The 27,107-nt window shown below is 47.7% G+C and overlaps 1 protein-coding gene across 5 annotated transcripts in view; it reads left to right on the top strand.

Moving 5' to 3' along the window:
- The window catches only part of sema4f (sema domain, immunoglobulin domain (Ig), transmembrane domain (TM) and short cytoplasmic domain, (semaphorin) 4F), a 335,297-nt gene that overhangs the window by 281,910 nt on the left and 26,280 nt on the right, over positions 1 to 27,107 (top strand). For all 5 annotated transcript variants that reach the window (XM_038793156.1, XM_038793155.1, XM_038793152.1 and 2 more), the window contains 3 exons: positions 5,122 to 5,266; positions 9,333 to 9,543; positions 18,456 to 18,565. In XM_038793156.1, the coding sequence (XP_038649084.1) occupies positions 5,122 to 5,266; positions 9,333 to 9,543; positions 18,456 to 18,565 (466 nt within the window). The remainder of the gene's footprint in view (positions 1 to 5,121; positions 5,267 to 9,332; positions 9,544 to 18,455; positions 18,566 to 27,107) is intronic.

Raw genomic sequence — 27,107 nt, forward strand, 5'->3', positions numbered from 1 at the left:
CTGGCCAGATCTGCATCCCTGAACCTTGGGGCTGCGCTCCTGGGCACCAATATTGTGAGCTGACTCGGGTTAGCTCAGTGCTGCTTAAATGCTGCTAAAGATAGATAGTTTTTTGAAGAATAAAGGAATAGAGGATTATGGTGTTCGGGCGGGAAAGTGGAGCTGAGTCCACAAAAGATCAGCCATGATCTCATTGAATGGCGGAGAAGGCTCGAAGGGCCAGATGGCCTACTCCTGCTCCTAGTTCTTATGTTCTTGCGTTCTTTTACTCCACCTCGTTCGCAGTGGGCTGGCAAGTGAGGTACCGTCAAACTGGCTGGCGAGCCTTCATTTGCGGCGAGAAGCCCGTGAGGCCTCGTTAAATAGACCAATTAACGTTGAATAGCATTGCCGGCCTTGCTGGGCCGAGCGCCGGGATACTCGTGGCAGTGCCTGCTCATTATCACACTTGGAAATCTTTCCAGAGAATCGTGCCCCAGACACCTTTTGGGAGAATTACGCTCATGATCTATAAATTCCTGTTGCCACAGTAGAACTGTAGATTGTCCAACTGACCAGTTGAATAATCAGTCAATCAATCAACACATAGATGGGTCATTTCATTTCAGTGTGGATTATTTTTTAATTATTTTTTTATGGGATGTGAGCATCACTGGCTGGCTGGGCCAGAATTTATTGCCCATCCCTAGCTGCCCTCCATTTCAGTCGACTAGATAACTATGGATCTGGAGTCATATGTAGGCCAGACCAGGTAAGGTAGGCAGATTTCCTTCTTTAAATGACATGACTGTACCACATAAGTTTTTATGACATTCAATTTGTTTTGTAGTCACCATTAGACTTATAATTCCAGATTTTTATTGAATTCAAATCCCACTTCCGTGGTTTGAATCTCGGTCTTTCCCTAGGTCTTTGGATTTCAACGCAAGTGACAATACCACTACGGCAGCACCTCCGCTGTTGTAAATAGAGGAGCTGGTTTAGCTCAGTGGGCTAGACAGCTGGTTTGTGATGCAGAACAAGCCCAGCAGCGCGGGTTCCATTCCCGTACCAGCTGAAAATTTTGAATTCTTTCTGTGTACCCGAACAGACGCCGGAATGTGGCGATTAGGGGCTTTTCACAGTAACTTCATTGCAGTGTTAATGTAAGCCTACTTGTGACAATAAAGATTATTATTATTACCTCAGCTGTCAAAGTTTCAGGGTTATGAGGAAGTGCATGAAAGTAGCATCATGTGCTGAGTGACTTCGTCCTGCAGTGTGTTATTGTACATTTTTATGGTAAATATAAATGATACACGGAGGTCACCTTGATAATTTCAGTCAAACAGAGTTTCAGGTTGATAACCTTTCTGACCTGAAATATTAGGACAGATTCTTGTAGAGGAGATGGAAGGTTGAGTCAGGAAACTTCTCTATTCAATAAATCTGGCTCCGTAAGGAGGCCTGTGCCTGCCATATTTTTGTTTTATTTTGAAGCAGGAGAAGAATGCAGTCAAGCCCACTGCTTCAAAGGCAAGCCACGTGCAAGAATGGAAGCAATGGATTATGCGAACCATAGAATCCCTACAATGCAGAAGGAGGCCATTTGACCCATCAACTCTGCATTGACCTCTGAAAGGGCATGCTATCTAGGCCCACTTCCCTGACCTGTCACCATAACCCCCCATTCGCTTCTGTTGACGGTTAATTTTTACTAAAGAAGTCGATGAACGGCTGCCACCTCCGTATGTACTCTAACATTGACCCTGTCATTGACCCTAGCCAGATCTCCGACTTCGGGGGCTTTATGTCCCTCCGTGCTAATAATATCTGTCTCCGGGCCACCAGGGAAGCAAAGGCCAGAACGTCTGCCTCTTTCTCCTCCTGGATTCCTGGGCCTTCCTACACTCCGAAAATCACCACCTCTGGACTTGGCGCCACCCTTGTTTTCAATACTTTGGATATGACATCTGCAAACCCCTGCCAGAATCCCCTAAGCTTCGGGTCTCCTTAGTCCAGAACATGTGAACACACCTTGCAGACCTGTCTTCCACCCCAAAGAACCTGCTCATCCGGGTCACTATCATGTGAGTCCGGTGAAAGACCTTAAAATGTATCAGGCTGAGCCTGGCACATGTTGTGGACGTGTTGACTCTGCTCAACGCATCCGCCCAGAGACCATTCTCTAACTCTCCACCTAACTCCTCTTCTCATTTGTGTTTCAACTCCTTGGTCTATGTTTCCTCTGACTCCATAAGCTCCTTATAAATGTCCGAAACCCTCCCTTCTCCCACCCACACTCTGGACACTACCCTGTCCTGTATCCTCCTTGGTGGCAGGAGCGGGAAGGTTGAGACCTGCCTGCGTAGGAAGTCTCGTACCTGCAGGTACCTAAATTAATTCCCTCCCGTCAGTTCAAATTTCAGCTCCCTGAAGCTGGGAAAGCTCCCTTCTATATACATATCGCCCATCCTCTCGATCCCTGCTCTCTGCCACCTCCGGAACCCTCCATCTAACCTCCCCGGGGCAAACCGGTGATTATTGCAAATTGGGGACCAGACCGATGTTCCCTCTGCTCCCACATGCTATCACCATAACCTTACCTTACATACACATCTCTGGACACTAAGGGGCAATTTTCCCATGGCCAATCTACCTAAGTTGCACATCTTTGGAGGAAATAGGAGCACCTGGAGGAAACCCACATTGACATGGGGAGAACATGCAAACTCCACACAGTTACTAAAGGCAGGAATTGAACCTGGGTTCCTGGTGCTGTGAGGCAGGAGTGCTAACCACTGTGCCACCATGCCACCCCTGAAGTGAGCCTGGCAATTTAGACCATCTGCCTCTGTGTACTGGGATATTGGCCTATTTGTGATGATGAATGTTAGGCCCTTGGGCCCTCATCACCTTCCCCCACCACCACCACCCTACCCAACTTCATAATCTCTTGCCTTTCCATGTCTCAATCCTTCCCTCACCACTCATCCAGTCTTCACTCTGGCAGATTTCAGAAGCTGTGTAATAACAATGGGAAGACTTTGAAGTGGACCTCAACAAAATTAAACTTTTTACCAATTTGTTGCTCAACCAAACGCACTTCATGCTGGAAAAAACCTCCAAAGGTATTCCCAAAAGTTGAATCCTTGAAAGTGGTCAATCAGTTGTAAAAATAAACAAGCATCTAATCAGTAACCATATCAAAGACTTCAATAAACTTTAAAAATGTCAGTCAAACTCTTTACACAACCCCCTGCTGAGATAAGTGGTTCTACGACAGAAACTCAAGTGGTGAGATCTTCCGGCTGTTCATGCCGGCGGGATCTTCGTTCGGCTGATGGCATACTCCTGACAGCGTGGGGTGGATTCAATGGGAAATTGCATTGACCGTGATGGGACCAGAAGATTTTGCCGCTGAACAAAGGTGGGCCGGACCGCTTCCCGCTGCTGATAAGCACGCAGCGGCGACGTCAAAAAATCTCGTTGAAGAATCTATAATGGTTCAGCTTTAAAATAAACCCTTGCATCTGCAAACAATTAAGCCAATTGAAACATGAAAAACCAGCTGGCTATCTTTGTTCTGAGCTGCACAAGACAGCTTTCGAATTAAAATAATCCAGGAGCCAAAATGGATTGTCAGGTGGCTGCTTTTCTTTCTCTAAGTGAGAGCCGCAGACCAAGTTTATTTTTCAAATTTAAAACACTTCACATCTTGACACATGGAGTTCCCAAAAGTTTTGAATGCATAATAGCATGTTCCAATGGGAAAGGTACTCCAATGAATTCCAACACATACATAATGCTGATCAAAGTAACGGTTAATTAAGCTTTGCAGGATAGAGCCGTATGATCACTGCAGTAAAAACGTAGCTAACCCTACAGCACCTAACTACTGAAACTGAAAGAACAATTTTTTTTTTGTAATTCAAAGCAAATGGCCTGTCAACCAAATAATTCCAGGAACAGGTAGGTGGCTCTTGTTGGAGATGATTGTTGCTTGGCACTTGTGTGGCGTGAATGTCACTTGCCACTTACCCAGGCCTGAATGTTGTTTAGGTATTGCTGCTTGAGGACATGGACTGCTTCTGACCTCATGATGGAGGGAAGGTTATTGATGAACACTACCCTGAGGAATTCTAGCAGCGATGTCCTGGGATTGACATGATTGTTCTCCAACAGCCACAACTATTTCCCTTGTGTTAGTTATGACTCCAGCCAGTGGAGAGCTTTCCCCCTAATTTGCATTGACTTCAATTTTGCCAGGGCTCCTAAATTCCACACTTGGTCAAATGTCAAATCAATGTCAAGGGCAGTCACTCTCACCTCACCTCTTGAATTGAACTTTTTTGTCCACATTGGGGCCGAGAATAATGAGATCAGAAACTGAGTGCCCCTAGTGAATTCTCAAGCACCCTGAGGAGAGCCTATTGTCTTGACCTGAAATAGTGGGTGAGAATCTCCGGCCTCCCGGCGGTATTTTATCTCGGGGGTGGGAGGCAGCCCGCTGTTGGCTGGCGGCGAGATCTTCCGGTCCCACCGCTTTCAATGGGATTTCCCAATGAATCCACCCCATATCCCCAGGAAACCCATGGCGCGATGGGCCATTTCGAGACCGGAAGATCCTGCCGACGTAAACAGCAGTGAAATCTCACCCAGTGTGTCACAGACATAGAACGTACACTGCAGAAGGAGATCATTCTGCCCATCGAGTCTGCACCGACCCACTTAAGCCCTCACTTCCACCCTATCCCCCAACCCCAATAACCCCACCTAAACTTTCTGGACACTAAGGACAATTTAGCATGGCCAATCCACCTAACCTGCACGTCTTTGGATTGTGGGTGGAGACCGGAGAACCCAGAGGAAACCCACGCAGACACGGGGACAACGTGCAGACTCCGCACAGACAGTGACCCAATGGGGAATTGAACCTGGGACCCTGGCGTTGCGAAGCCACGGTGCTAACCACTATGCTACCGTGCTGCCCAGATGTGATGGAGTTACTTTTTAACTGGGAAAACTGTTTAAATCTCTAAGGTGCGGGGAGTTTCTTTTACATATTAAAGCATGATAATTGAGTAAAAACTGCAGAACTTAATTAAAAACAATTCATGTTTCTTCCACCATATCATCTAGGAACAACCAAAATGTTTCTGCAGTGTGTGCTTATGACATCGCAGATGTGCAGAAAGCCTTTGCTGGGCAATATATGAAGTATAAAATGGACACTGACAAATGGGACTCGCAGAAAGATGAAATTCCAGATCCACGCCCTGGCACTGTAAGTGGGAGCCCAATTGTTGGAAGTGATTTTCACCTAATAGAAATAAAGATATCTATTTTGTAATAAGGAAAGTAGCCAGATGTGGCATCTTGCGTGTTAGTGCCAGAGTAAGCATTCAGACAAGGATCCAAGGCATGCTTGGATTGTGCTTGTTATTAGCAGAGATGGAAAAATCAGGTACTCATGAACGTTTGTGGCGAATGGTGCTGGAAGTACATCGAGTAGGTGCCCCTCCAAACCTGAATGCCCTGCTGACTCATTGGCTCATGAAGGGCACAAACTTAGAAAAACTATGGAAACCACACATGGAACTACATCCCAGCACCAGTAGCACTTCAGTACAAGAGAGCAGGCTAAGAGAAAAAGCTTTTCCCACAGATTAATAATAATAATCCTTATTGTCACGAGTAGGCTTACATTAACACTGCAATGAAGTTACTGTGAAAATCCCCTAGTCGTCATACTCCGGCGCCTGTTCGGGTACACTGGGGGAGAATTCAGAATGTCCAATTCACCAAACAGCACGTCTTTCGGGACTTGTGGGAGGAAACCGGAACACCCGGAGGAAACCCATTTAGACCGAGGGAGAACGTGCAGACTCCGCACAGACAGTGACCCAAGCCAGGAATCGAACCTGTGACCCTGGTGCTGTGAAGCAACAGTGCTACCCACAGGATGGAACCTTCCTGCCAACTCTCAAAAGCACCAAATTACCATTTAAAATGTAATTGGAAATTGCAGCAGGGGCTCAGCACATTAAGTTTTACAAAAATCAAACTTGCTATAAAGGTCAACATTAACTTCAGTTTTATCCTATTTGTTTCATTGGTTTCAATAGGGAGCTGAGAATATAGGTTGGTAGAGTTTACTGAGTCCAGTAGCATGAGGGAGCTGACTAATATTAGAGACAGTAACACAAGGTATGAGCTGGCAAAAGCTATGAAAGCAAACCGTGTGGGGAAACGAGATACATCTGTGGAGATACAATCACTAACCCAGGATTCTGTGGGAGCTGATTGGAAGAGGACCTTAGTTTTCCAGGTATTTAGTGAAAGGCCCGTTTTCTCATATGCTTTGGAGAAGGAGTGCATACACAAGCGTCATCTGCATACTAAAATTCTATGACTGAGGTTAGAGTGATGAAGATCTTCGGAGAGATCCTGGAAAGATTTCCATACCTTGGGAGCCAATATAGGCAGAGCCAATATAGATGATGAAATTCATCATTGCCTCCAGTGTGCCAGCTCAGCCTTCAACCAACTAAGAAAAGGAGTATTTGAGGACCAGAATCCCAAACTCAAGATTAAGTTTCAGTTTATCAGGCAGCATTGATCGCCTGCTCCCATATCCTTCAAAGACTTGGTTGACCTATAGCAAATATGTCAAATCACCGGAGAAGTACCACGAGCATTGTCTTTGCAAAATCATGCAAATCCAGAGACAAAAAAACCTTTCCAACAGCAGCACCCTCTTGCAAACTAGCCGGTCCATCATTGAGGTGTTAATCATTCAAAACCAGCTCTGCTGGGTGGGATATATCGTTCATGTGGCTGACACCAGAGTCCCGCAGTAGCCACTCCACTTCGTTGCAGCAGGAGACTCGCAGGAGCAGCGCATTAAAACTTTTAAGGTTTTCCTCAAATAGGTCAAATAACCTTCCCAATTCATGGGGGGGACACTGGCCTATGATTGACCAAAATGGAAAAAACACGTTTAGGAAGGCACAAAACACATCAAGAGACTTTGACAGGGGCATGTAGAGGTGAAATCAAGGTATCAGTGGAAGCACACAAACTCAAAACAACCTGTCCACCAACAGGGGTGGGATTACTGAGTGAGTGTGAGGGAGCTGGATTAACATCAGTAGAGATACAGTCAGTAACACGGTGCTCGGGGAGGGGTTACTGAGTGACAGTGTGAGGGAGCTGGATTAACATCAGTAGAGATACAGTCAGTAACACGGTGCTCGGGGAGAGGGGTTACTGAGCGACAGTGTGAGGGAGCTGGATTAACATCAGTAGAGATACGGTCAGTAACACAGGGTGCTGGGGGAGAGGGGTTACTGAGTGACAGTGTGAGGGAGCTGGATTAACATCAGCAGAGATACGGTCAGTAACACAGGGTGCTGGGGGAGAGGGGTTACTGAGTGACTGTGAGGGAGCTGGAGTAAAATCAGTAGAGATACAGTCAGTAACACAGGGTGCTGGGGAGAGGGTTTACTGAGTTACAGTGTGAGGGAGTTGGATTAACATCAGTAGAGATACAGTCAGTAACAGGGTGCTGGGGGAGGGGTTACTGAGTGACAGTGTGAGGGAGTTGGATTAACATCAGTAGCGATACGGTCAGTAACACAGGGTGCTGGGGGAAAGGGGTTACTGAGTGACAGTGTGAGGGAGCTGGATTAACAGCAATAGAGATACAGTCGATAACCCAGGGTGTTGGGGGAGAGGGGTTCCTGAGTGACAGTGTGAGGGAGCTGGATTAACATCAGAGGAGATACAGTCAGTAACACGGGGTGCTGGGGTGAGGGGTTACTGAGTGACAGTGTGAGGGAGCTGGATTAACATCAGTAGAGATACAATCAGTAACACAGGGTGCTGGGGGAGGGGTTACTGAGTGACAGTGTGAGGGAGCTGGATTAACATCAGTAGAGATACAGTCAGTAACACAGGGTGCTGGGGAGAGGGTTTACTGAATGACAGTGGAGGGAGCTGGATTAACATCAATAGAGATACAGTCGATAACACAGGGTGCTGGGGGAGAGGGGTTCCTGAGTGACAGTGTGAGGGAGCTGGATTAACATCAGAGGAGATACAGTCAGTAACACAGGGTGCTGGGGGAGAAGGGTTACTGAGTGACAGTGTGAGGGAGCTGGATTAACATCAGTAGAGATACAGTCAGTAACACAGGGTGCTGGGGTGAGGGTTTACTGAATGACAGTGTGAGGGAGCTGGATTAACATCAATAGAGATACAGTCGATAACACAGGGTGCTGGGGGAGAGGGGTTCCTGAGTGACAGTGTGAGGGAGCTGGATTAACATCAGAGGAGATACAGTCAGTAATACAGGGTGCTGGGGGAGGGGTTATTGAGTGACAGTGTGAGGGAGTTGGATTAACATCAGTAGAGATGCAGTCGGTAACACAGGGCGCTGGGGTAGAGGGATTACGGAGTTTACAGTGTGAGAGAGCTGGATTAACATATAATAGTCTTTATTACTGTCACAAGTAGGTTTACATTAACACTGCAATGAAGTTACTGTGAAAATTCCCTGGTCGCCAAACTCCAGCTCCTGTTGGGGTACACAGAGGGAGAATTCAGAATTCCCATTTCACCTAACAAGCACATCTTTCGGGACTTGTGGGAGGAAACTGGAGCATCAGTGGACAGTCAGTAACACAGGACTCTGGGAAGAGAGAGGTTGCTGAGTGACAGACAGTGACTGGATTAACAGACGTCAAAATATAACTTTACAGTAACCAATTTTAATGGATGGTGGTATAGTGGTTTTGTTACTCGACAAGTAATCCAGAGATCCGGAAGAAAGATTTGAGTTCAAATTCTACCATGGTAGCTGAAGGAATTTAATATTCAAATAGTTCATAAGTCTGCGATAACATGCTAATGTCATTAAGAATGTTGTTGAAGCTAACAAATTGTCACAAAAACCCATCCTATTGACTAACGTCTTTCAGGGGTGGAAACCTGCTGTCCCTATCCAGTCTGGTTTGTATGTAACGCCAGTCCCACAACAGTGTGATTGACTTTTAACTGCAATCTGAAATGGCCTAGCAAGCCACTCAGTTGAATCAAACCAATATTTTAAAAAAGGCACTGTACGTGTACCTTCACTTTATGGACTGCAGCGGTTTATGTGACTGACTCACAACCACCTTTTCAAGAGAAATTGGGGCTGGGAAATAAATTCTGGGTTTGCCAGCGACGCTTGGAACCCAAAAATGATTTTTTTTTAAATTCAATGAAGGTGCCGGAATTGCTGAAGATCAGAAACTCAAGTACAACTGAAGCTAATTGGTGTTTTTTTCTGTTTATTTTTTATTTAGTGCATCACTAACGAGATGAAGGTGAAGGGCTATTCAACATCCTTGGACCTGCCGGATCAGGTGCTGATGTTTGTTCGAGATCATCTTCTGATGGCTGATAGCATCCTCCCAATTGGTGGGAAGCCACTCCTCATTATGATGGACACTGTGTATTCCAAGATCATTGTCCAGAAAGTGAGTGCCGGGATTGAGGTTTTCTACTTGGGTACAGGTGAGGAAATATAATCTTATCTTTGTGTATGCCTATGGGTCTCCTTCTGTTCTGTTACTTGGAATCCAACGGAGCAGAGTGGTCTACCTCCCTGACTGTGCAGTTGGAAGGGCTGTGCATTGTAACACTGCTCTTCTGTTTCTGGAATGTGGATCAGACCCTGATCGAGCAAAAGTCTTCTTTCTGCTTTTGTAAAATCCTGGCCATGTCCTTTGTGGTGTAACATAGAAAATACAATGCAGAAGGAGGCCTCACTTCCACCCTATCCCCATAACCCAATAACCCCTCCTAACCTTTTTTGGTCACTAAGGGCAATTTTATCATGGCCAATCCACCTAAACTGCATGTCTTTGGACTTTGGGAGGAAACCGGAGCACCCGGAGGAAACCCACGCAGACACGGGGAGAACGTGCAGACTCTGCACAGACAGTGAGCCAGCGGAGAATCGGACCTGGGCCCCTGTGCTCCCGTGCTGCCCATTTTGCTACTTTACTATAAGCTATGCTATAATTGTCACAATACTGGCATTATACCACATAAGGAGCTGTGGAATTAGTTGCTCTTAGCAACTAGTAGTGGCAGAAGGGATGTCATAGTTGATCTCAAATAGTACAATACCCTACTGTTGTCCCAGCTGAGTGAGAGCGAAAAATTTACAAGGGTTTTTGCTGTTGATTGCTATCCTGTAATTGTACCTCTTTTGTGTCTTATATATCTGGTTAGGCTTACTGTGACACAACAATCATCTTCAGAGTATTATTTTATCGTAATTGTCGCTTTTAAAGGAACATCATTCCCTGGGTGAGAAATCAGTTGATACATTCCTCAGTCTCAGTTAGGAGCATCTCCCTCTCCCTAACTCCGACTTGAAGGTCATTATTTAAAAAAAAAATTTAGAGTACCCATTTATTTTGTTTCCAATTAAGGGGCAATTTAGCATGGCCAATCCAACTAACCCACACATCTTTGGGTTGTGGGGGTGAAACCCACACAGACATGGGGAGAATGTGCAAACTCCACAAGGTTCGGCACAATATCGTGCGCCGAAGGGCCTGTTTTGTGCTGTATTTTTCTATGTTCTATGTTCCACACGGACAGTGACCCAGGGCCGGGATTCGAACCCGGGTCCTGAAGCGCTGCGGTCCAAGTGCTAACCACATGCCACCCTGAAGGTCATTATTTTGAAGACTTGTATTTTATGAAGACTAGCAATTTAAAAATAAAAATCCTGAACTCAATGCCACCCTGATGACTCGGGCAAAATTGGAGTTTTGACAGCTAGGCCTTGTCCTCCTGCTCCATACAGCCCACTGAAAGATTGGTAAGCAGAGGGTACAGACATAAAATAATTGGCAAAGTAGTCAGAGAGGAGATTGGGAAAATTTGTCTCATGCAGCAGTTGGAATCTAGGGCGGGATTCTCTGGGAATCGGTGGGGGTGGGCAGAAACGGCGCAGTGGAGTGGCAGGAACCACTCCGGCTTCGGGCTGCCTCCTTCAGGGGCTAGACCGGCGACGGAGTGGTTTGCGCCCCGCCTACCGGCGTAGAAGGCCTTTGGCACCGTGCCAGCCGGGGCCGAACGGACTCCGGCGGATGCACGAGAGCATCAGCAGATGCTGACGTCATCCCCACGCATGCGCGGGAGGGGGTTCACCTTCACGCCGGCCACCGCAGAGGCTTACACGGCTGGCGCGGAGGAATAGAGTGCCCCCACGGCACAGGCCCGCCCGCGGATCGGTGGGCCCCGATCGCGGGCCAGGCCACCGTGGGGGCACCGCCCGGGGCCAGATCACCAGGTGCTTCCCCCCCGAGGACCCCGGAGCCCACCCACGCCGCCAGGTCCCGCCGGTAAGGAACCTACTCCCAATTTACGCCGGCGGGACCTGCATAGAATGGGCGGGACTTCGGCCCATCGCAGGCCGGAGAATTGCCAAGAGGGAACCCACTGACTGGCGTGGCGCGATTCCCGCCCCCGCCAAATCTCCGGCGCCGGAGAATTCGGCAGCCCAGAGGGGGCGGGATTCACGCTGCCACCTAGCGATTCTCCGACATGGCGGGGGTTCGGAGAATCCCGCCCCTGAAATGTGCTGCCTGAAAGAATAGTGGAAACAAATTCAATAATGGCTTTCCAAAGGAAATTGGACATGTAATTGAAAAGGATAAAATTACAGAGTGTGGGGAACGAACAAGGGATTGGGTCTAATTGGATACCTCTCTGTTCAGTAAAATTTAACAATTCTTCAAGTTGAAACATGTAGCAGTCGAGCATGATCTGGAGTCCTCTACTATAGATTTAGCAGTAAACCATGGAACTGGGAAACAGACAGGTTTGTTTTCGGGTCAGAATCTCGCCTTTGTGGGGGGCGGGGGAAGGTGTGGGTATTGAGGTGTGGGTACTGATTAAAGTTAAGGTTTCGTGTGGATGGCCCCTTATTTGGCAATGGACGGGTTTCCTGTCCAATTAAGGACGTTCGGCAAGCTCTGGAAGGCCATATGGAGGCCTTTCAGTTTCAGAGAAGCAATCCTGGGGAAGTGCACGGTCAATTCCAGCCCCACTCGTCTCAGAGTCACAACACAAGTGAAATTAACCAATGGTTCTTCTAAAAAGTCTTTGGCCTTTTGCTTCCCAATAAGTACACTCACCAGGTTTAGCAGGGGGCTGGTTTAGCTCACAAGGCTAAATCGCTGGCTTTTAAAGCAGACCAAGCAGGCCAGCAGCACGGTTCGATTCCCGTACCAGCCTCCCCGGACAGGCGCCGGAATGTGGCAACTAGGGGCTTTTCACAGTAACTTCATTGAAGTCTACTCGTGACAAAAATCATTTCAGATTTGTAAGTTGAAACACAATTGCTGTTTATTTCTAATGAGGATAAAGATGAAATATACATTAAATGCAACTGAATGACAACAAACTAACCTTCTACCCCCTTTAATATCCTACCGTCTCCCCCTCCCCCCCCCCCCACACACACACACGCAAGTCATACTAACAGGGGGAGAGAAGGGATAAGAATAATAAGGTAGCAGGACAGGTAGAAAAGTGGTGAAAAAGGTATATGGGATAGTTCCTTTTATAGAGTAATTATTATACATCTTATTTAAATGTATTGCTGAGGTCATCAGCAAGTGAACATAAGAACTAGGAGCAGGCCATCTTGCCCTCGAGCCTGCTCCGTCATTCAGTAAGATCATGGCTGATCTTTTTGTGGACTCAGCTCAGTGGGTTAAGATCCAATCACCATCTGTTCTTGGGCAGAGCACGGCCTTTTGGTCCTATTCATTGACCACCAGCCAAATCAATCAAACCTGTATCAGCCAGTCTAAAACCGCACAGCCTTCTGGATCCTCCTGTTTGAATTGAAGGTGCAGGTTGCTTTGCTTTAAAGTCACAAGTCCATTCAGCATCCATGGATCAAAAATGTATCAGCAAAAATAAACGAAAGAGGAAAGGGAATAAACAGCAATGAACAGGGGGCAGTACGGTGGCAAAGTGGTTAGCACTACTACCTCACAGCACAGGGACCCAGGTGACTCTCTATGTGGAGTATGCACTTTCTCTCCATGTATGCATAGGTTTCCTCCGGCTGCTCCGGTTTCCTCCCACAGTCCAAGGATCTTCAGGTTAGTTGGATTGGCCAGGCTAAATTGCCCCTTAGTGTCCAAAAGGTTAGGTGGGGTTATGGGGTGGGGTGGGGTTATGAGCCTAGGTAGGATAATCTTTCCAAGGGCCGGTGTAGACTCGATGGGCCAAATGGCCTCCTTCTGCACTTAGAGATTCTATGACCCTTACAGTGTTTCTTAGTGCCTGACCTCATTACAGCCTTGGATCAAACATGGCAAAAAGAGCTGAATGCCTATGGTGAGGTGAGAGTGACTGCCCTTGATATCAAGGCAAAATCAAGACAACATTTGACCGAGTATGGCATCAAGGAGTACTAGCTAAACTGGAGTCAATGGGAATCAGGGAGAAAACTCTCCACTGGTTGGAGTCATACCTGGCACAAAGCAAGGTGGTTGTGGGGTTGGAGGTCAATCATCTCAACTCTAAATCTTCACTGCAGGAGTTCATCAGGTAGTGTTCTGGGCACAACCTTCTTCAGCTGCTTCATCAATGAACTCCCTTCCATCATAATGTCAGAAGTGGGGATGTTTGCAGGTGACTGCACCATGTTCAGCACCATTTGTGATTCCTCAGATAATGAAGCAGTCCATGTCCAAATGCAGCAAGACTTGGTCAATATCCAGGCTTGAGCTGACAAGTGGCAAGTTACATTTGTGCCACAAGTGCCCGGCAATGACCAACTCGCCACAAGTGCCAGGTAATGGCCATCTCCTACAAGAGAAGATCTAACCACCCCGCCCCTGACATTCAATGGCATTACCATCGCTGAATCCCCCATAAATCAACATCCTGGGAGGGGGTTACCATTGATCAGAAACTGAACTGGAGTAGCTATATTAATACTGTGACTACCAGGGCAGGCCAAAGGCTAGGAATTGTACGGCAAATAACTCGCCTCCTAAGCCCCCCCCCCCCCCCCCCCCCCCACCCCAAAAAAAAGCCTATCCACCATCTACAAGGCACAAGTCAGGAGTGTAATGGAATACTCTCCACTTGCCTGGGTGAGTGCAGCTCCAATAACAATCAAGAATCTGAACACCATCCAGGACAAAGCAGCCCCGCTTGATTACTCCCCCTTCCACAAACATTCAAACCCTCCACCACCGACGAACAGTGGCAGCCGTGTGTACCAGCTACAAGATGCACTGCAGTAATTCACCAAGGTTCCTCAGACAGCACCTTACAAACCCACGACCACTACCATCTAGAAGAAGGACAAGAGCAGCAGATATCTGGGAATCCCACCACCTGGCGGTTCCCCTCCAAGTCACTCACCATCCTGACTTGGAAATATATCGCCGTTCCTTCATTGTCGCTAGGGCAACATCCTGGACCTTGCTCCCTAATAGCACAGTGGATCCACCTACACCTCTGATTCAAAAAGGCAACTTACCACCAACTTCTGAAGGGCAACTAGGGATGAGCAATACATACTGGCCTAACCAGTGTCACTCAAAATCCCGCAAATGAATTTTAAACATCTTTACTGTAAAAATAGCAGCAAGCCGCTACTGTGGGAGGAGAGCCTTTTTACGTATGGCCTTTGGTTGTACCTCCACCCAGGCATCAGAGAAGGCATGTTATCTTGACAGGCACCCCAGCCTGCTGCTGGGTTCCTGCCTCTAGGCAGATGAACTATGTTGGGAAACTGGAAGCTGACTTTAAAATCCCTTTAACAAGGTACTTAATGAGCTTAATTGCCTGCCATCCACCTGAGTCCTGAAGTCATCTCCCCAAAATGGTACACATCATAAAGAGTTTCCTTTAAGGGTCTCCAAAAATTCAACCTTGTACCTCAGAGCTTCAACGACCAGGAAAGGCCCAGTTTCAATCACCTGTGTTGCTCAGTAAACTGATCTTATTTGGGTTGTTTCAATAGGTGACAATAGCACCTTGGGAATGGAGGGAAAAATTGCAGAGGGTTGTTGCTCTCCAGCAGAATTCAGTTGCCACCCATTTGCTGCCAAGTATTGAGTTGATATCAGTTTCGGATTAGGTTGGGTAAGATATCCTCCTCCATGATAACATGCTTCCATTTCCTGTCATCGTTCACATTTTTATTCGTTCACGGGATGTGGGCATTGCTGGCTGGGCTAGCATTTATTGTCCACCCGTGGGGGCATTTATGAGTCAACCACATTGCTATGGGTCTGGAGTCACATGTACGCCAGACCAGGTAAGGATGACAGATTTCCTTCCCTGAAGAACATTAGTGAACCAGATGGGTTTTTACGATACTTGACAATAGTTTCATGGTCACCTTTTTCTAACCTATTAATTCCTGATTTTTTTTTTATGAATTCAAATTTCACCATTTGCCATGGCAGGATTCGATCCTGGGTCCCCAGAGCATGACTCTGGGTCTCTGGATTACTAGTCAAGCAACAATACCACTACGCCACTGCCTACCCCCACTTGGGCAAGATTCCAGATTTTTAAAAAATTATTTCTTAATGGGACGTGCCCATCGCAGGCTGTGCCAGCATTTATTGTCCATCCCTACTTGTCCTTGAGGGGCAGTTAAGAGTCAACCACATTGCTGTGGATCTGGAGTCACGTGTAGGTCAGACCAGGTAAGGACAGCAGATTTCCTTCCCTTAAGGACATTAGTGAACCAGATGTTTTTTTTACAATAATCGGCAATGGTTTCATGGTCATCAGCAAATTTTTATTGAATTCAAATTTCACCCTCTGCAGTGGCATTTTTGAACCTGGGACCCCAGAGCAGTACTCTGAGTTTCTGGATTACAATGACAATATCACCATGCCACCGCCTTCCCAATGCCAGGGAAACAATCTCCCACCAAAAGAGTCAAGGGGCTGGATTCTCAGGTCCCCCCAGCTACGTGTTGCTTGGCGGAACGCTGCTCACTGGCGGCGGGATTCTATCTTCCCGGTGCTTGTCAATGGAATTTTCCATTGTAACCACCCCATGCGGGCAGGTGTGCGCTGCCAGTGGGGAAAGTGAATCGCAGCAACCGGAGAATTCTGGCCAATGCTTCTTGAAAAAAAAGCGGTTTACTGAAAGAGTAATACAGTACAATGTTATATATAATATGGTGTGCTAGAGTCCCCGTCTGGTTCTGAGAAATACCAACCAAACATCTCCCTGAAAAGAGAAAGGCGAAATAGACAGGAACGTTGTTGGAGGATGTTCTTTAATGCAACTGCTCAGTTAGAGGAACAAAATGATTGCACATATTTTTATAAAAAAAAGAGAAAGACCTTGTGTTTATATAGCATCTTGAAAGCACTGTAAATATTCTTGTCTGGAGCCCTCTCTGATTACAGTTAATGCCTTGCTTCACAAGTCAGTGAGATTGGAGATCTGAAAGAGGAAACATGCACTATACTCTCGTGACAAGTATCAACCTGAAACACCAGCCTAGCTACTTCTCTTTTTTTAGACAACATTCATGCATCATAGCTGTTTGCTTCAGAATGGCAAAGAAGACTGGAGGAAATGATTAACGTTGTTATCTGGATTTTAAATGTCACATGTTATGATCCAGGAAAGGGGGACTAGGGTGACAGTGTTTTAAAGGGATTCTCAATGTTTGAGTATCGTGGATTGACTGTACATGAAACTCCTGCAATTAGCGCTGCCCAAAGGCATTAGCAATGTCCATGATTTGGTAGCATAATGGTAATGTCACTGGATTAATAGTCCAGAGGACCAGGCTAATGCTCCGGGGATGTGGGATCGGATCCCACCATGGCAGCTAGTGGAATTTAAATTCATTTATGTAATGCAAAAGTTTGGAATTTTTAAAAATTCATTTGCAGGTGTGGGCATCACTAGTTAGGCCAGCATTCATTCCCCATCCTTAGCTGCCCTTCAGAAGGTGGTGGTGAGTTGCCATCTTTAACCGCTGCAGTCCTTGAGGTGTAAGTACACCTGCAGTGCCGTTAGGGAGGGAGTTCCAGGATATTGCCCCAGTGACAGTGAAGGAACGGCGACATATTTCCAAGTCAGGGTGGTGAGTGACTTGGAGGGGAACCTCCAGGTGGTGGCGTTCCCAGGTATCTTCAGCTTTTGTCCTTCTAGATGGTAGTGGTCGTGGGTTTGGAAGGTGCTGTCTGGGGAACCTTGGTGAATTACTGCAGTGCATCTTGTAGACGGTACACACGGCTGCCACTTCAGCGGTGGTGAAGGAAGTGAATGTTTGTGGAAGGGGAGCAATCAAGTTAGTCTCAGTATTGGTTAAATGATCATTAATTATTGTAAAAACTGAATTGGTTGACTAATGTCCTTGAGGGAAAGTAGTCTACCTTTTTCTGGTTGTTTTTTCAGTTTAACAGACCATGGCCAGTAACCATTTCTTACCTGGGTTGGCCTGGATGTGACTCTGGATCCACAGAAATGTGGTTGATTCTGAACTACCCTCTGAAATGGCCTAGTTCAAGTGCAGTTAGGGATGGGCAACAAATGCTTTCCTTCAAGCGACTGCCCGCATCCCGTGAAAGAATTTTTTACAAGTCCCAATCAATGAATGGTGACAGTACAGAAGGGGTCATTCGGCCCATTGGATTTTTCCCATTTTATGCAAGTGCAATTTAGCTTGTTCTATTCCTTTGTCCTTTTACCTTTCAGAGATTTAACCAATTTCCTTTTTCACAGGCACAATGTATCAAGTTCACCACACACTCAGGCAGTACATGTACATTTCCAATCCTAATCACTCATCGCATAACTTCTTCTTCCCTCGAGTTGCCTTTGGTTCTTTTGTCACACACCTTAAATCTATGTTAGAAATAAAAACAAAAAATACTGGAAATGCACAGCACATCTGGCAACATCTGTGAAGAGAGTTAGCATTTCAGGTCAGTCAGCTGCATGCTCAGTTCTTAACCCTTGTGCTCGCCAATGGAAACATTTTCTTTCTATCCATCGTCCAGATAATTCACGATTTTGAACTCATCTATCAAATCGCCTCTCAATGTTGTCTTCTAACAAGAACCACCCCAAATGCTGCAATCTTTTCATGTCACTGAAATCCTTCATCCCTGGAATAATTCTCATAAATCCTTGCTGCACCCTCTCTAATGCCTTAACATCCTTCCTGAAGTGTGATGCCCAGATTTTAACATATAACACTCTTAAGATTGATTATTTTAGAGGCAGTGAGAAACATCCACTGATGGAAAGCTTTAAACCAGAGGCCCAAAGTCACCTGGCTCGCCCAAGAATGATACAACCACCAAATGTCACACTTCAAGTTATTCAAATACTATATCTTAATTTGTGCTTTATTTGAGAATAACGTTATCTTTTTGGTGTATTGATTTAGAAACTGGACATTTGCACAAAGCAGTCAGAAGCCACACCAAGACCCGTGTAGTGGAGGACTATGTAGTCTTCAAGACAGATGAGAAAGTTCAGTACATTGCATTACACAAGGTAAGGAGTGCAGCAAATCATAAGGACATCAAACCTTGCAATATGGACCTTATACGATTACTAGAAATCTTGAAAATACGACTGGACCAAGTGATGGCCATTCAATGCATGAATCTTGCTGCTTCCATAGACTGTGTATGTTTTACTCTGCTCCAGTGTGGCCAGATTTCTGTTGATGCGAATATATGAATTAGGAAAAGAGTAGACCCCTCAACCCCTTGATCCTCCTCCACAATTCAGTATGACCATGGCAATAATGTCATGGTTGATCTGATTGTAACCATTGGCAAAATTCTCCATTCAGGAGGTATGGAGCAGGATTCTTTGTTTCATAGACTAAGTGCTGACGCCAGGATTGAATTGCGGTTGGGCATCACGGTGGCGCAGTGGTTAGCACTGGGACTACGGCGCTGAGGATCCGGGTTCGAATCCCGGCCCTGGGTCACTGTCCGTGTGGAGTTTGCACATTCACCCCGTGTCTGCATGGGTTTCACCCCCGCAACCCAAAGATGTGCAGGGTAGGTGGATTGGACACACTAAATTGCCCCTTAATTGGGAAAAAAAAATAATTGGGTACTCTAAATTTTTTTAAAAGGATTGAATCGCGGGTGTTCTGCGGTTATGATGAGGGCACCATTCAGGACATGCTAATATGCCAGCACTGGTGCCAGGTGGAACTAGTGAGATCCTGACACACGCTGGCATGTGCTTCGCTGTGGTTGGGATTGGCACTGGAGAGCCTGACCAGCTACAGCCGCATAGAAGCATTCCACTCCCCCTCACACCCATTTCACCCAAGAAGATCTCTCACCAAAGAGAGGCACGAGGGTCGCTGATGCAGAGCTGGAGATATTGCTGGATGCCGTGGAGGAGAGGCGAAACATCCTGTTCCCCGGGGTGGGAAGGAGGCTGCCACCCACCGACATCAACCGGGCCTGGCTGCAGGTGACAGAGGCCGTGAGCGCTGTGGGCCTCACCTCCAGGTCCAAGCAGCAGGGCAGGAAGAAGCTGCACAACCTCCTCAGGGCGGCCACGGTGTATCACCAGCTCCAAGCTACTGGAACCACCTCTGTCCCACACTCCCCATAACCATCACTCTCCCAATCCCACCCCCCCCCACCCCCCCCCCCCCCCCCCCCCCACCCCCCCCACCCCCATGCGGACCCCACTAAGCAGACCGGTGAGCAGTTTTTTTGATTTTAAATACCACAAGTGAATCTCCATCGGCCAACGCCGGAATCACAAATGGGCAGAGAATACGGTGTTAGATGAAAATCGAGGCCAGCGCAGGGCGTCTAAAAGACAGCACTTCTGCCTGGCAAAGGTGGAGAATTGCGGGAGGCTGGAGACTAACGGGTAGGGCCTGTATATGAGATGTTAATGCATTATACTGTACATTCTGGATGCCCATGCTGGCGCATGGCGTGGACCGCATTCAGGTTGCTGTTGAGGCACTGGAAAATGCTGTCTTTTGGGCGCCCTGCGCTGGCCTCGATTTTCGTCTGACACCGTATTCTCTGCCCATTTGTCATTCCGGCGTTGGCCAACGGAGATTCCTGTTCCTGTCCAGTATTCCGAAAGGATGGACAGGATGGAACAGGAGGTGGAGTTGCTTTATTGGTTAAAGGCTGTATTACGAAATTATATTGTCAATAAGGACCAAAATGCTGAATCGATCTGGGGGGAAATAAAAAGACAAGGGACAAAGCTCCTTGGTAGGAGTAATTTACAGGCCCACAAGGAATACTTCCAAAATGGGGCATAGTATAAACCAAGAAATAATGAGGACTTGTGAGAAACCACAATGGTAATCATGGGTGATTTTAATAGGGCGGCCAACGTGTCGATGGTGCGTAAGTGGGTGATGGAGGGGGAGGGGGCAGCATGGAAACGGATGGAGAGAGCGTCCTGTGGGGATACAAGCCTGGGGGCCCTGGTAACGGCGCCGTGGCCGCTCCCTCCCACGAGGTATACCACGAGTCCGGTGGTGGCGGCTACCCTCAAGATTTGGGGGCAGTGGAGGCGACATAGGGGAGAAGTGGGGGGCTCGATGGAGGCTCCGTTAAGGGGGAACCATAGGTTCGTCCCGGGGAACATTGATGGGGGATTTCAGGGTTGGCACAGAGCGGGCATTAGACAGCTGAAGGACCTGTTTATCGACGGAAGGTTTGCGAGCCTGGGGGAGTTGGAGGAGAAATTTGGGCTCCCGCCGGGAAACATGTTTAGATATCTGCAGGTAAAGGCATTTGCTAGACGGCAGGTGGAGAGATTCCCTGCGCTCCCCGCGAAGGGGGTGAGTGACAGGGTGCTCTCGGGGGTCTGGGTCAGGGAGGGGAAGATATCCGATATCTACAAGCTTATGCAGGAGGTGGAAGAGGCGTCAGTAGAGGAGCTGAAAACGAAGTGGGAGGGGGAACTGGGGGAACAGATCGAAGACTGGACATGGGCTGATGCCCTGGAGAGGGTAAATTCTTCCTCCTCGTGTGCGTGGCTTAGCCTCATCCAATTCAAGGTGCTGCATAGGGCCCACATGACTGGGACGAGGATGAGTAGGTTCTTTGGGGGTGAAGATAGGTGTGCCAGGTGCTCGGGGAGTCCAGCGAACCATGCCCATATGTTCTGGGCATGCCCGGCATTGGAGGAGTTCTGGAAGGGGGTGGCGAGGACGGTGTCAAGGGTGGTGGGATCCAGGGTCAAGCCAGGATGGGGACTCGCGATCTTTGGGGTTGGGGTAGAGCCGGGAGTGCAGGAGGCGAAAGAGGCCGGTGTGCTGGCCTTTGCGTCCCTAGTAGCCCGGCGAAGGATTTTGCTACAGTGGAAAGACGCGAGGCCCCCAAGCGTGGAGACCTGGATCAATGACATGGCGGGCTTCATTAAGCTTGAGAAGGTTAAATTCGCCCTGAGAGGATCGGTGCAAGGGTTCTTTAAACGGTGGCAACCTTTCCTCGACTTTCTGGCTCAACGATAGGGTACTGGGACAGTAGCAGCAGCAACCCGGGGGGGTGGGGGGGGGTGGGGGACGTTGATTATGTTGGCTTATTTTATTTAAATTTGATTTATCTAATTTTAATTTATGGTTAAGTTCTCTTGTTGGGGGGGGGGGGGGGAATGTGATACATGTGATGTTACGGTATGGGGGGAATTGTGGGTGTTATGGGGCTGTTAGTTGCATATTACTGCTTTTTGCTATACTTGTTGTTATATTTTCTGTAAAAAATTCCAATAAAAATTATTTTAAAAAAAATAAATAAATGGGTGATTTTAATATGCATATTGACTGGATTAATCAAATTGGCAAGGGTAGCCTCGAGGATGATTTCATAGTGTATGAGGGATTGTTTCTTCGAGCAATATGTTATGGAGCCAACGAGAGAGCAGACTATTTTAGATTCAGTATTATGTAATGAAGAAGGGTTGATAAATAGTCTTGTTGTTAAGGATCCACTTAGAAGGATTGATCACAGTATGACAGGATTTCAAACTCAGAGTGAAAGAAGACAGAATGCCATATTATAGTTTGAGCCTTGGGCGGAGGTAATGACACAGGCCTGAGGAAAGAGATGGCCCAAGTAGACTGGGCACAAATAATTGAGGGTAGGACACTTGAGGATCAATGGCAGATATTCAGTGAGATACAAAATCCCAACTAAAGTATATTCCAGAGAGGAAGAGGAATTATAAAAGGGAAAAAAATGTTCCATGGCTTAAAAGGACGTTAAAGAAGACAAAGGCAAAAACTAGGGCATACCATACTGCAAAGGCTAGTGGTAAACTGGAGGATGAGGAGAACTTTAAGGTTCAGCAAAAGGCTACTAAAAATAAAATCAAAAGAGCTCACATGAACTGCAAAAGGAAACATAAAAACTGATTCCAAAAGCTACTATAAGTATATAAAGAGGAAGAGAATAGCTGAAGTAAATGTTGGCATTTAGAGGACGATACTGGTGAGGTAATAATGAGGAACATAGAGATGGCGGAGGCACTGAATCAATATTTTGCCTGTTTTCAAGATAGAAGATCATTTTAAAATTTCCTAAAACTACAGTTAACACAAAGGAACTTGGTGCAATAACCATCACTGGGGAGATGGTATTGAATAAACTGATTGGAATAAAAGCCAGACAAGTCTCCGGGACCTGATGGCATGTACCTTCGGGTGTTATGGGAGGTGGCAGCAGAGATAGTGGATGCATTGGTTATGCTGTTTCATAATTCCCTGGATTCTGGAAGGTGGATTGGAAACACACTAATGTGACACCCCTATTCAAAAAGGGAGAGAGAGAGGCATACAGTAGGAAGCTAGATTGGTTAGCTTGACCTCTGAGGTGGGTAAGTTGCCAGAATCAATCATTAGGGAGGAGATGACTGAACATTTGGAAAGACAAAGCTCAATCCACCATTGTCAGCATGGTTTTATGAAGGGTAAGTCGTGCTTGACAAACTTGCTTGAGTTCTCTGAGGACGTAACCAGAAGGGTGTATAATGGAGAACTTGTGGATGTGGTATATCTAGACTTCCAGAAGGCGTTTGACAAGGTGCCGCATAAAAGGCTGATCCAGAAGGTGAGATCACAGGGGATTGGGGGCAGAATACTAGATTGGATTGCGGATTGGCTGACTGACAGAAAGCAGAGTGCCAGGATAAATGGGTTCTTCTCTGGCTGGCAAACTGCAATTGGCGGGCTGCCGCAGGGGTCAGTCCTCAGACCTCAGCTGTTTACAATCTATATAAATGGTCTGCAAGCAGGGTCTACCATAGCAAGATTTGCACATGATGCTAAAATAGGAAGCACAATGGTTAGCACTGTTGCTTCACAGCGCCAGGGTCCCAAGTTCAATTCCCGGTTTGGGTCACTGTCTGTGCGGAGTCTGCACTTTCTCCCCGTGTTTGCGTGGGTTTCCTCCGGGTGCTCTGGTTTCTTCTCTCAAGTCTCGAAAGACGTGCTGTTCAGAAATTTGGACGTTCTGAATTCTCCCTCTGTGTACCCGACCAGGCGCCAGAGTGTAGCAACTAGGGGATTTTCACAGTCAGTTCATTGTAGTGTTAATCTAAGCCTACTTGTGACAATCATAAAATATTATTATTATTAAATAGGTGGGAAAGCAGTCAGTGAAGAGGAGTTAAAGATATTACTGGCGGATATAGATGGGCTAGGATATTGGGCGAAAATTTGGCAGATGGAGTTTAATGTGGGTAAGTGTGAGGTTATCCATTTGGCTGAAAAAATAAAAAGGCAAATTATTATCTAAATGGAAAGCAGATTCAAAATGTATCTGTGCAGAGAGATCTGGGTGTCTTTGTTCATGAATCGCAGAAAGTCAGTATGCAGGTACAGCATGGAATTAAAAAGGCAAATGGAATGTTAGTGTTTATTGCGAAAGGACTGATGTATGAAAGTAGAGGTGTTGTAGCAATTGTATAGGGTGTTAGTGAGGCCACACCTGGAGTCTTGTGTCCAGTTTTGGTCTCCTTATTTGAGGAAGGATGTGGTGGCGTTGGAGGCAGTTCAAAGGAGGTTCAGCAGATTGATTCCGGAGATGAAAGGGTTGATGTATGATGAGAGATTAAACAGTTTGGGTTTATACTAGCCAGAGTTTAGAAGAATGTGAGGGTATCTGAGCGAGGTGTATAAAATTTCTAAAAGGGACTGATAAAATAAACATGGACCAAATGTTCCCCCTTGTGGGCAATCGAAAACGAGAGGTCACAAATATAGGTTGAGAGGCAATAGATTTAAAACAGAGGAACTACTTCTCGCAGAAGGTGGTGAATTTGTGGAACTCGCTGCCCCACAGTGCAGCGGAATCTGAGTCATTAAATGGTTTCAAGAAGGAGGTAGATATATTTCTGATTAAAAAGCGAGTTAAAAGGATATGGGGAAACAGGTAGGGAGGTGGATTTTGGACCAGGAAGAGCAGCCATGATCTGATTGAATGGCGGAGCAGGCTTAAAGGACTGAATTGCCCACTCCTGCTCCTAATTCCTCCACCTCCTAATTGGGGAGTTGAATTGCAACGCGGGATTCCCAATCCTCAGCAATACAAATTCATGCATGGTGTGGATTGTAAATGATTCCCACTATTGGGCCGCAGTGTGAGGCGGCAGCCTGATAAAGTTGTCCCGTGGCTGGCCTTCCCCAAGTACAGGAGTGATCTGCTCCACACATCCCCCCCCCCCCCCCCCCCACAGGCTCTCCTTAACAGGGGGACCCCCCATAGAGACCTCCTATATAGGGAGACCCCCCACACACACAGAGATCCCCTTATGTAGGGGGACCTCCTTCACGAGATCCCCTATATAGTGAGACCCCCCTCCCAGAGACCCCTGAGGTAGGCTGATCCCCCCACATAGACACCCTACATAGAGAGACCCCCCCCCACAGACACCCTACATAGGGAGACACTCCCCACAGAGACACCCTACATAGGGAGACCCCCCCCCCACAGAGACATCCTACATAGGGAGACCCCCCCCCACAGACACCCTACATAGGGAGACACTCCCCACAGAGACACCCTACATAGAGGGGGACCCCCCCCCCCACAGAGATATCCTACATAGGGAGACCCCCCCCCCACAGAGACACCCTACATAGAGAGGGACCCCCCCCCCACAGAGACACCCTACATAGGGAGACCCCCCCCCACAGAGACACCCTACATAGGGAGACCCCCCCTACATAGGGAGACCCCCCCACAGACACCCTACATAGGGAGACACTCCCCACAAAGACACCCTACATAGGGAGACCCCCCCCCACAGAGACACCCTACATAGGGAGACCCCCCCCACAGAGACACCCTACATAGAGGGGGACCCCCCCCCCACAGAGACACCCTACATAGGGAGACCCCCCCACAGAGACACCCTACATAGGGAGACCCCCCCACAGACACCCTACATAGGGAGACACTCCCCACAGAGACACCCTACATAGGGAGACCCCCCCCCCACAGAGACACCCTACATAGGGAGACCCCGCCCCCCACAGAGACACCCTACATAGGGAGACCCCCCCCCCACAGAGACACCCTACATAGGGAGACCCCCCCACAGAGACACCCTACATAGGGAGACCCCCCACAGAGACACCCTACATAGGGAGACCCCCCCACAGAGACACCCTACATAGAGGGGGACCCCCCCCACAGAGACACCTTACATAGGGAGACCCCCCCCCCCCACAGACACCCTACATAGGGAGAACCCCCCCCCCCCACAGAGACATCCTACATAGGGAGACCCCCCCCCCCACAGAGACACCCTACATAGAGGGGGACCCCCCCCCACAGAGACACCCTACATAGGGAGACCCCCCCCCACAGAGACACCCTACATAGGGAGACCCCCCACCCCACAGAGACACCCTACATAGAGGGGGACCATGCCCACAGAGACACCCTACATAGAGGGGGACCACGCCCACAGAGACCTCTTACATATGGCGATGCCTCACACAGAGAGACCGCCGCACAGAGACCCATTAGATAGGGAGAACCACCCCCCAAAGAAACCCCTTAGACAGGGAGACTCTGGCAGATGCCCCAGAAAAGAGATCCCTGTCAGGAAGCTCCCCAGAATTTAGAAACTGTCAGGAAGCCCCCGAGTAAAGAGAAACCTATCAGGAAGCTCCCCAGTACACAGAAACATGTCAGGAAACTCCTCACAAAAACAGAAACCTGTCAGGAGCCCCCCCCCCCTTCCCCAGTACAGAGAAACCTGTCAGGAAGCCCCCCAGTACACCGAAACATGTCAGGAAATTCCTCACAAAAACATAAACTTGTCAGGAAGCCCCCCCAGTACTGACAAACCTGTCAGGAAGCCCTCTAGTACAGAGAAACCTGTCAGGAAGCTCCAACGTACAAACAAACCTGTCAGGAAGCTCCAACGCACAGAGAAACCTGTCAGGAAGCTCCAACGCACAGAGAAACCTGTCAGGAAGCTCCAACGCACAGAGAAACCTGTCAGGATGTCCCCCAGTACAGAGAAACCTGTCAGGAAGTCCCCCACGGCGCTGAGGTCCCAGGTTCGATCCCGGCTCTGGGTCACTGTCCGTGTGGAGTTTGCACATTCTCCCCGTGTCTGCGTGGGTTTCGCCCCCACAACCCAGAGATGTGCAGGTTAGGTGGATTGGCCACGCTAAATTGCCCCTTAATTGGAAAAATTGAATTGGGTACTCTAAATTTATTTTAAAAAAGGAAGCCCACCAGAAAAGAGACTCCTGTCTGGAAGACCCCAGTGCAGAGAAACCTGTCAGTTAGCCCCCAGAAAAGAGAAACGTGTCAGGAAGCTAGAGAGCAGACCGGACAGAGACAGTGAAAACAATTACTGTTGTAACAGTATGATGGCTCAGACAGAGGAAGCACCATTTAAGGGGAAGCAGTGGTGTTGTCACTGGACTAGTAATCCAGAGAGCCAGAGTCATGCTTTGGGGACCCATGTTCTGGAGCTTCTCTGAGCTGCTTCCAAAGCATTTACATCCTTCCAACCTGTATACAGTACTCCAGGCGTGCCCTGTATAACTGAAGCATAACCTCCCTAC

The sequence above is a fragment of the Scyliorhinus canicula genome, chromosome 3, assembly GCF_902713615.1.
Source record: "Scyliorhinus canicula chromosome 3, sScyCan1.1, whole genome shotgun sequence".
Lineage (NCBI taxonomy): Eukaryota > Metazoa > Chordata > Chondrichthyes > Carcharhiniformes > Scyliorhinidae > Scyliorhinus > Scyliorhinus canicula.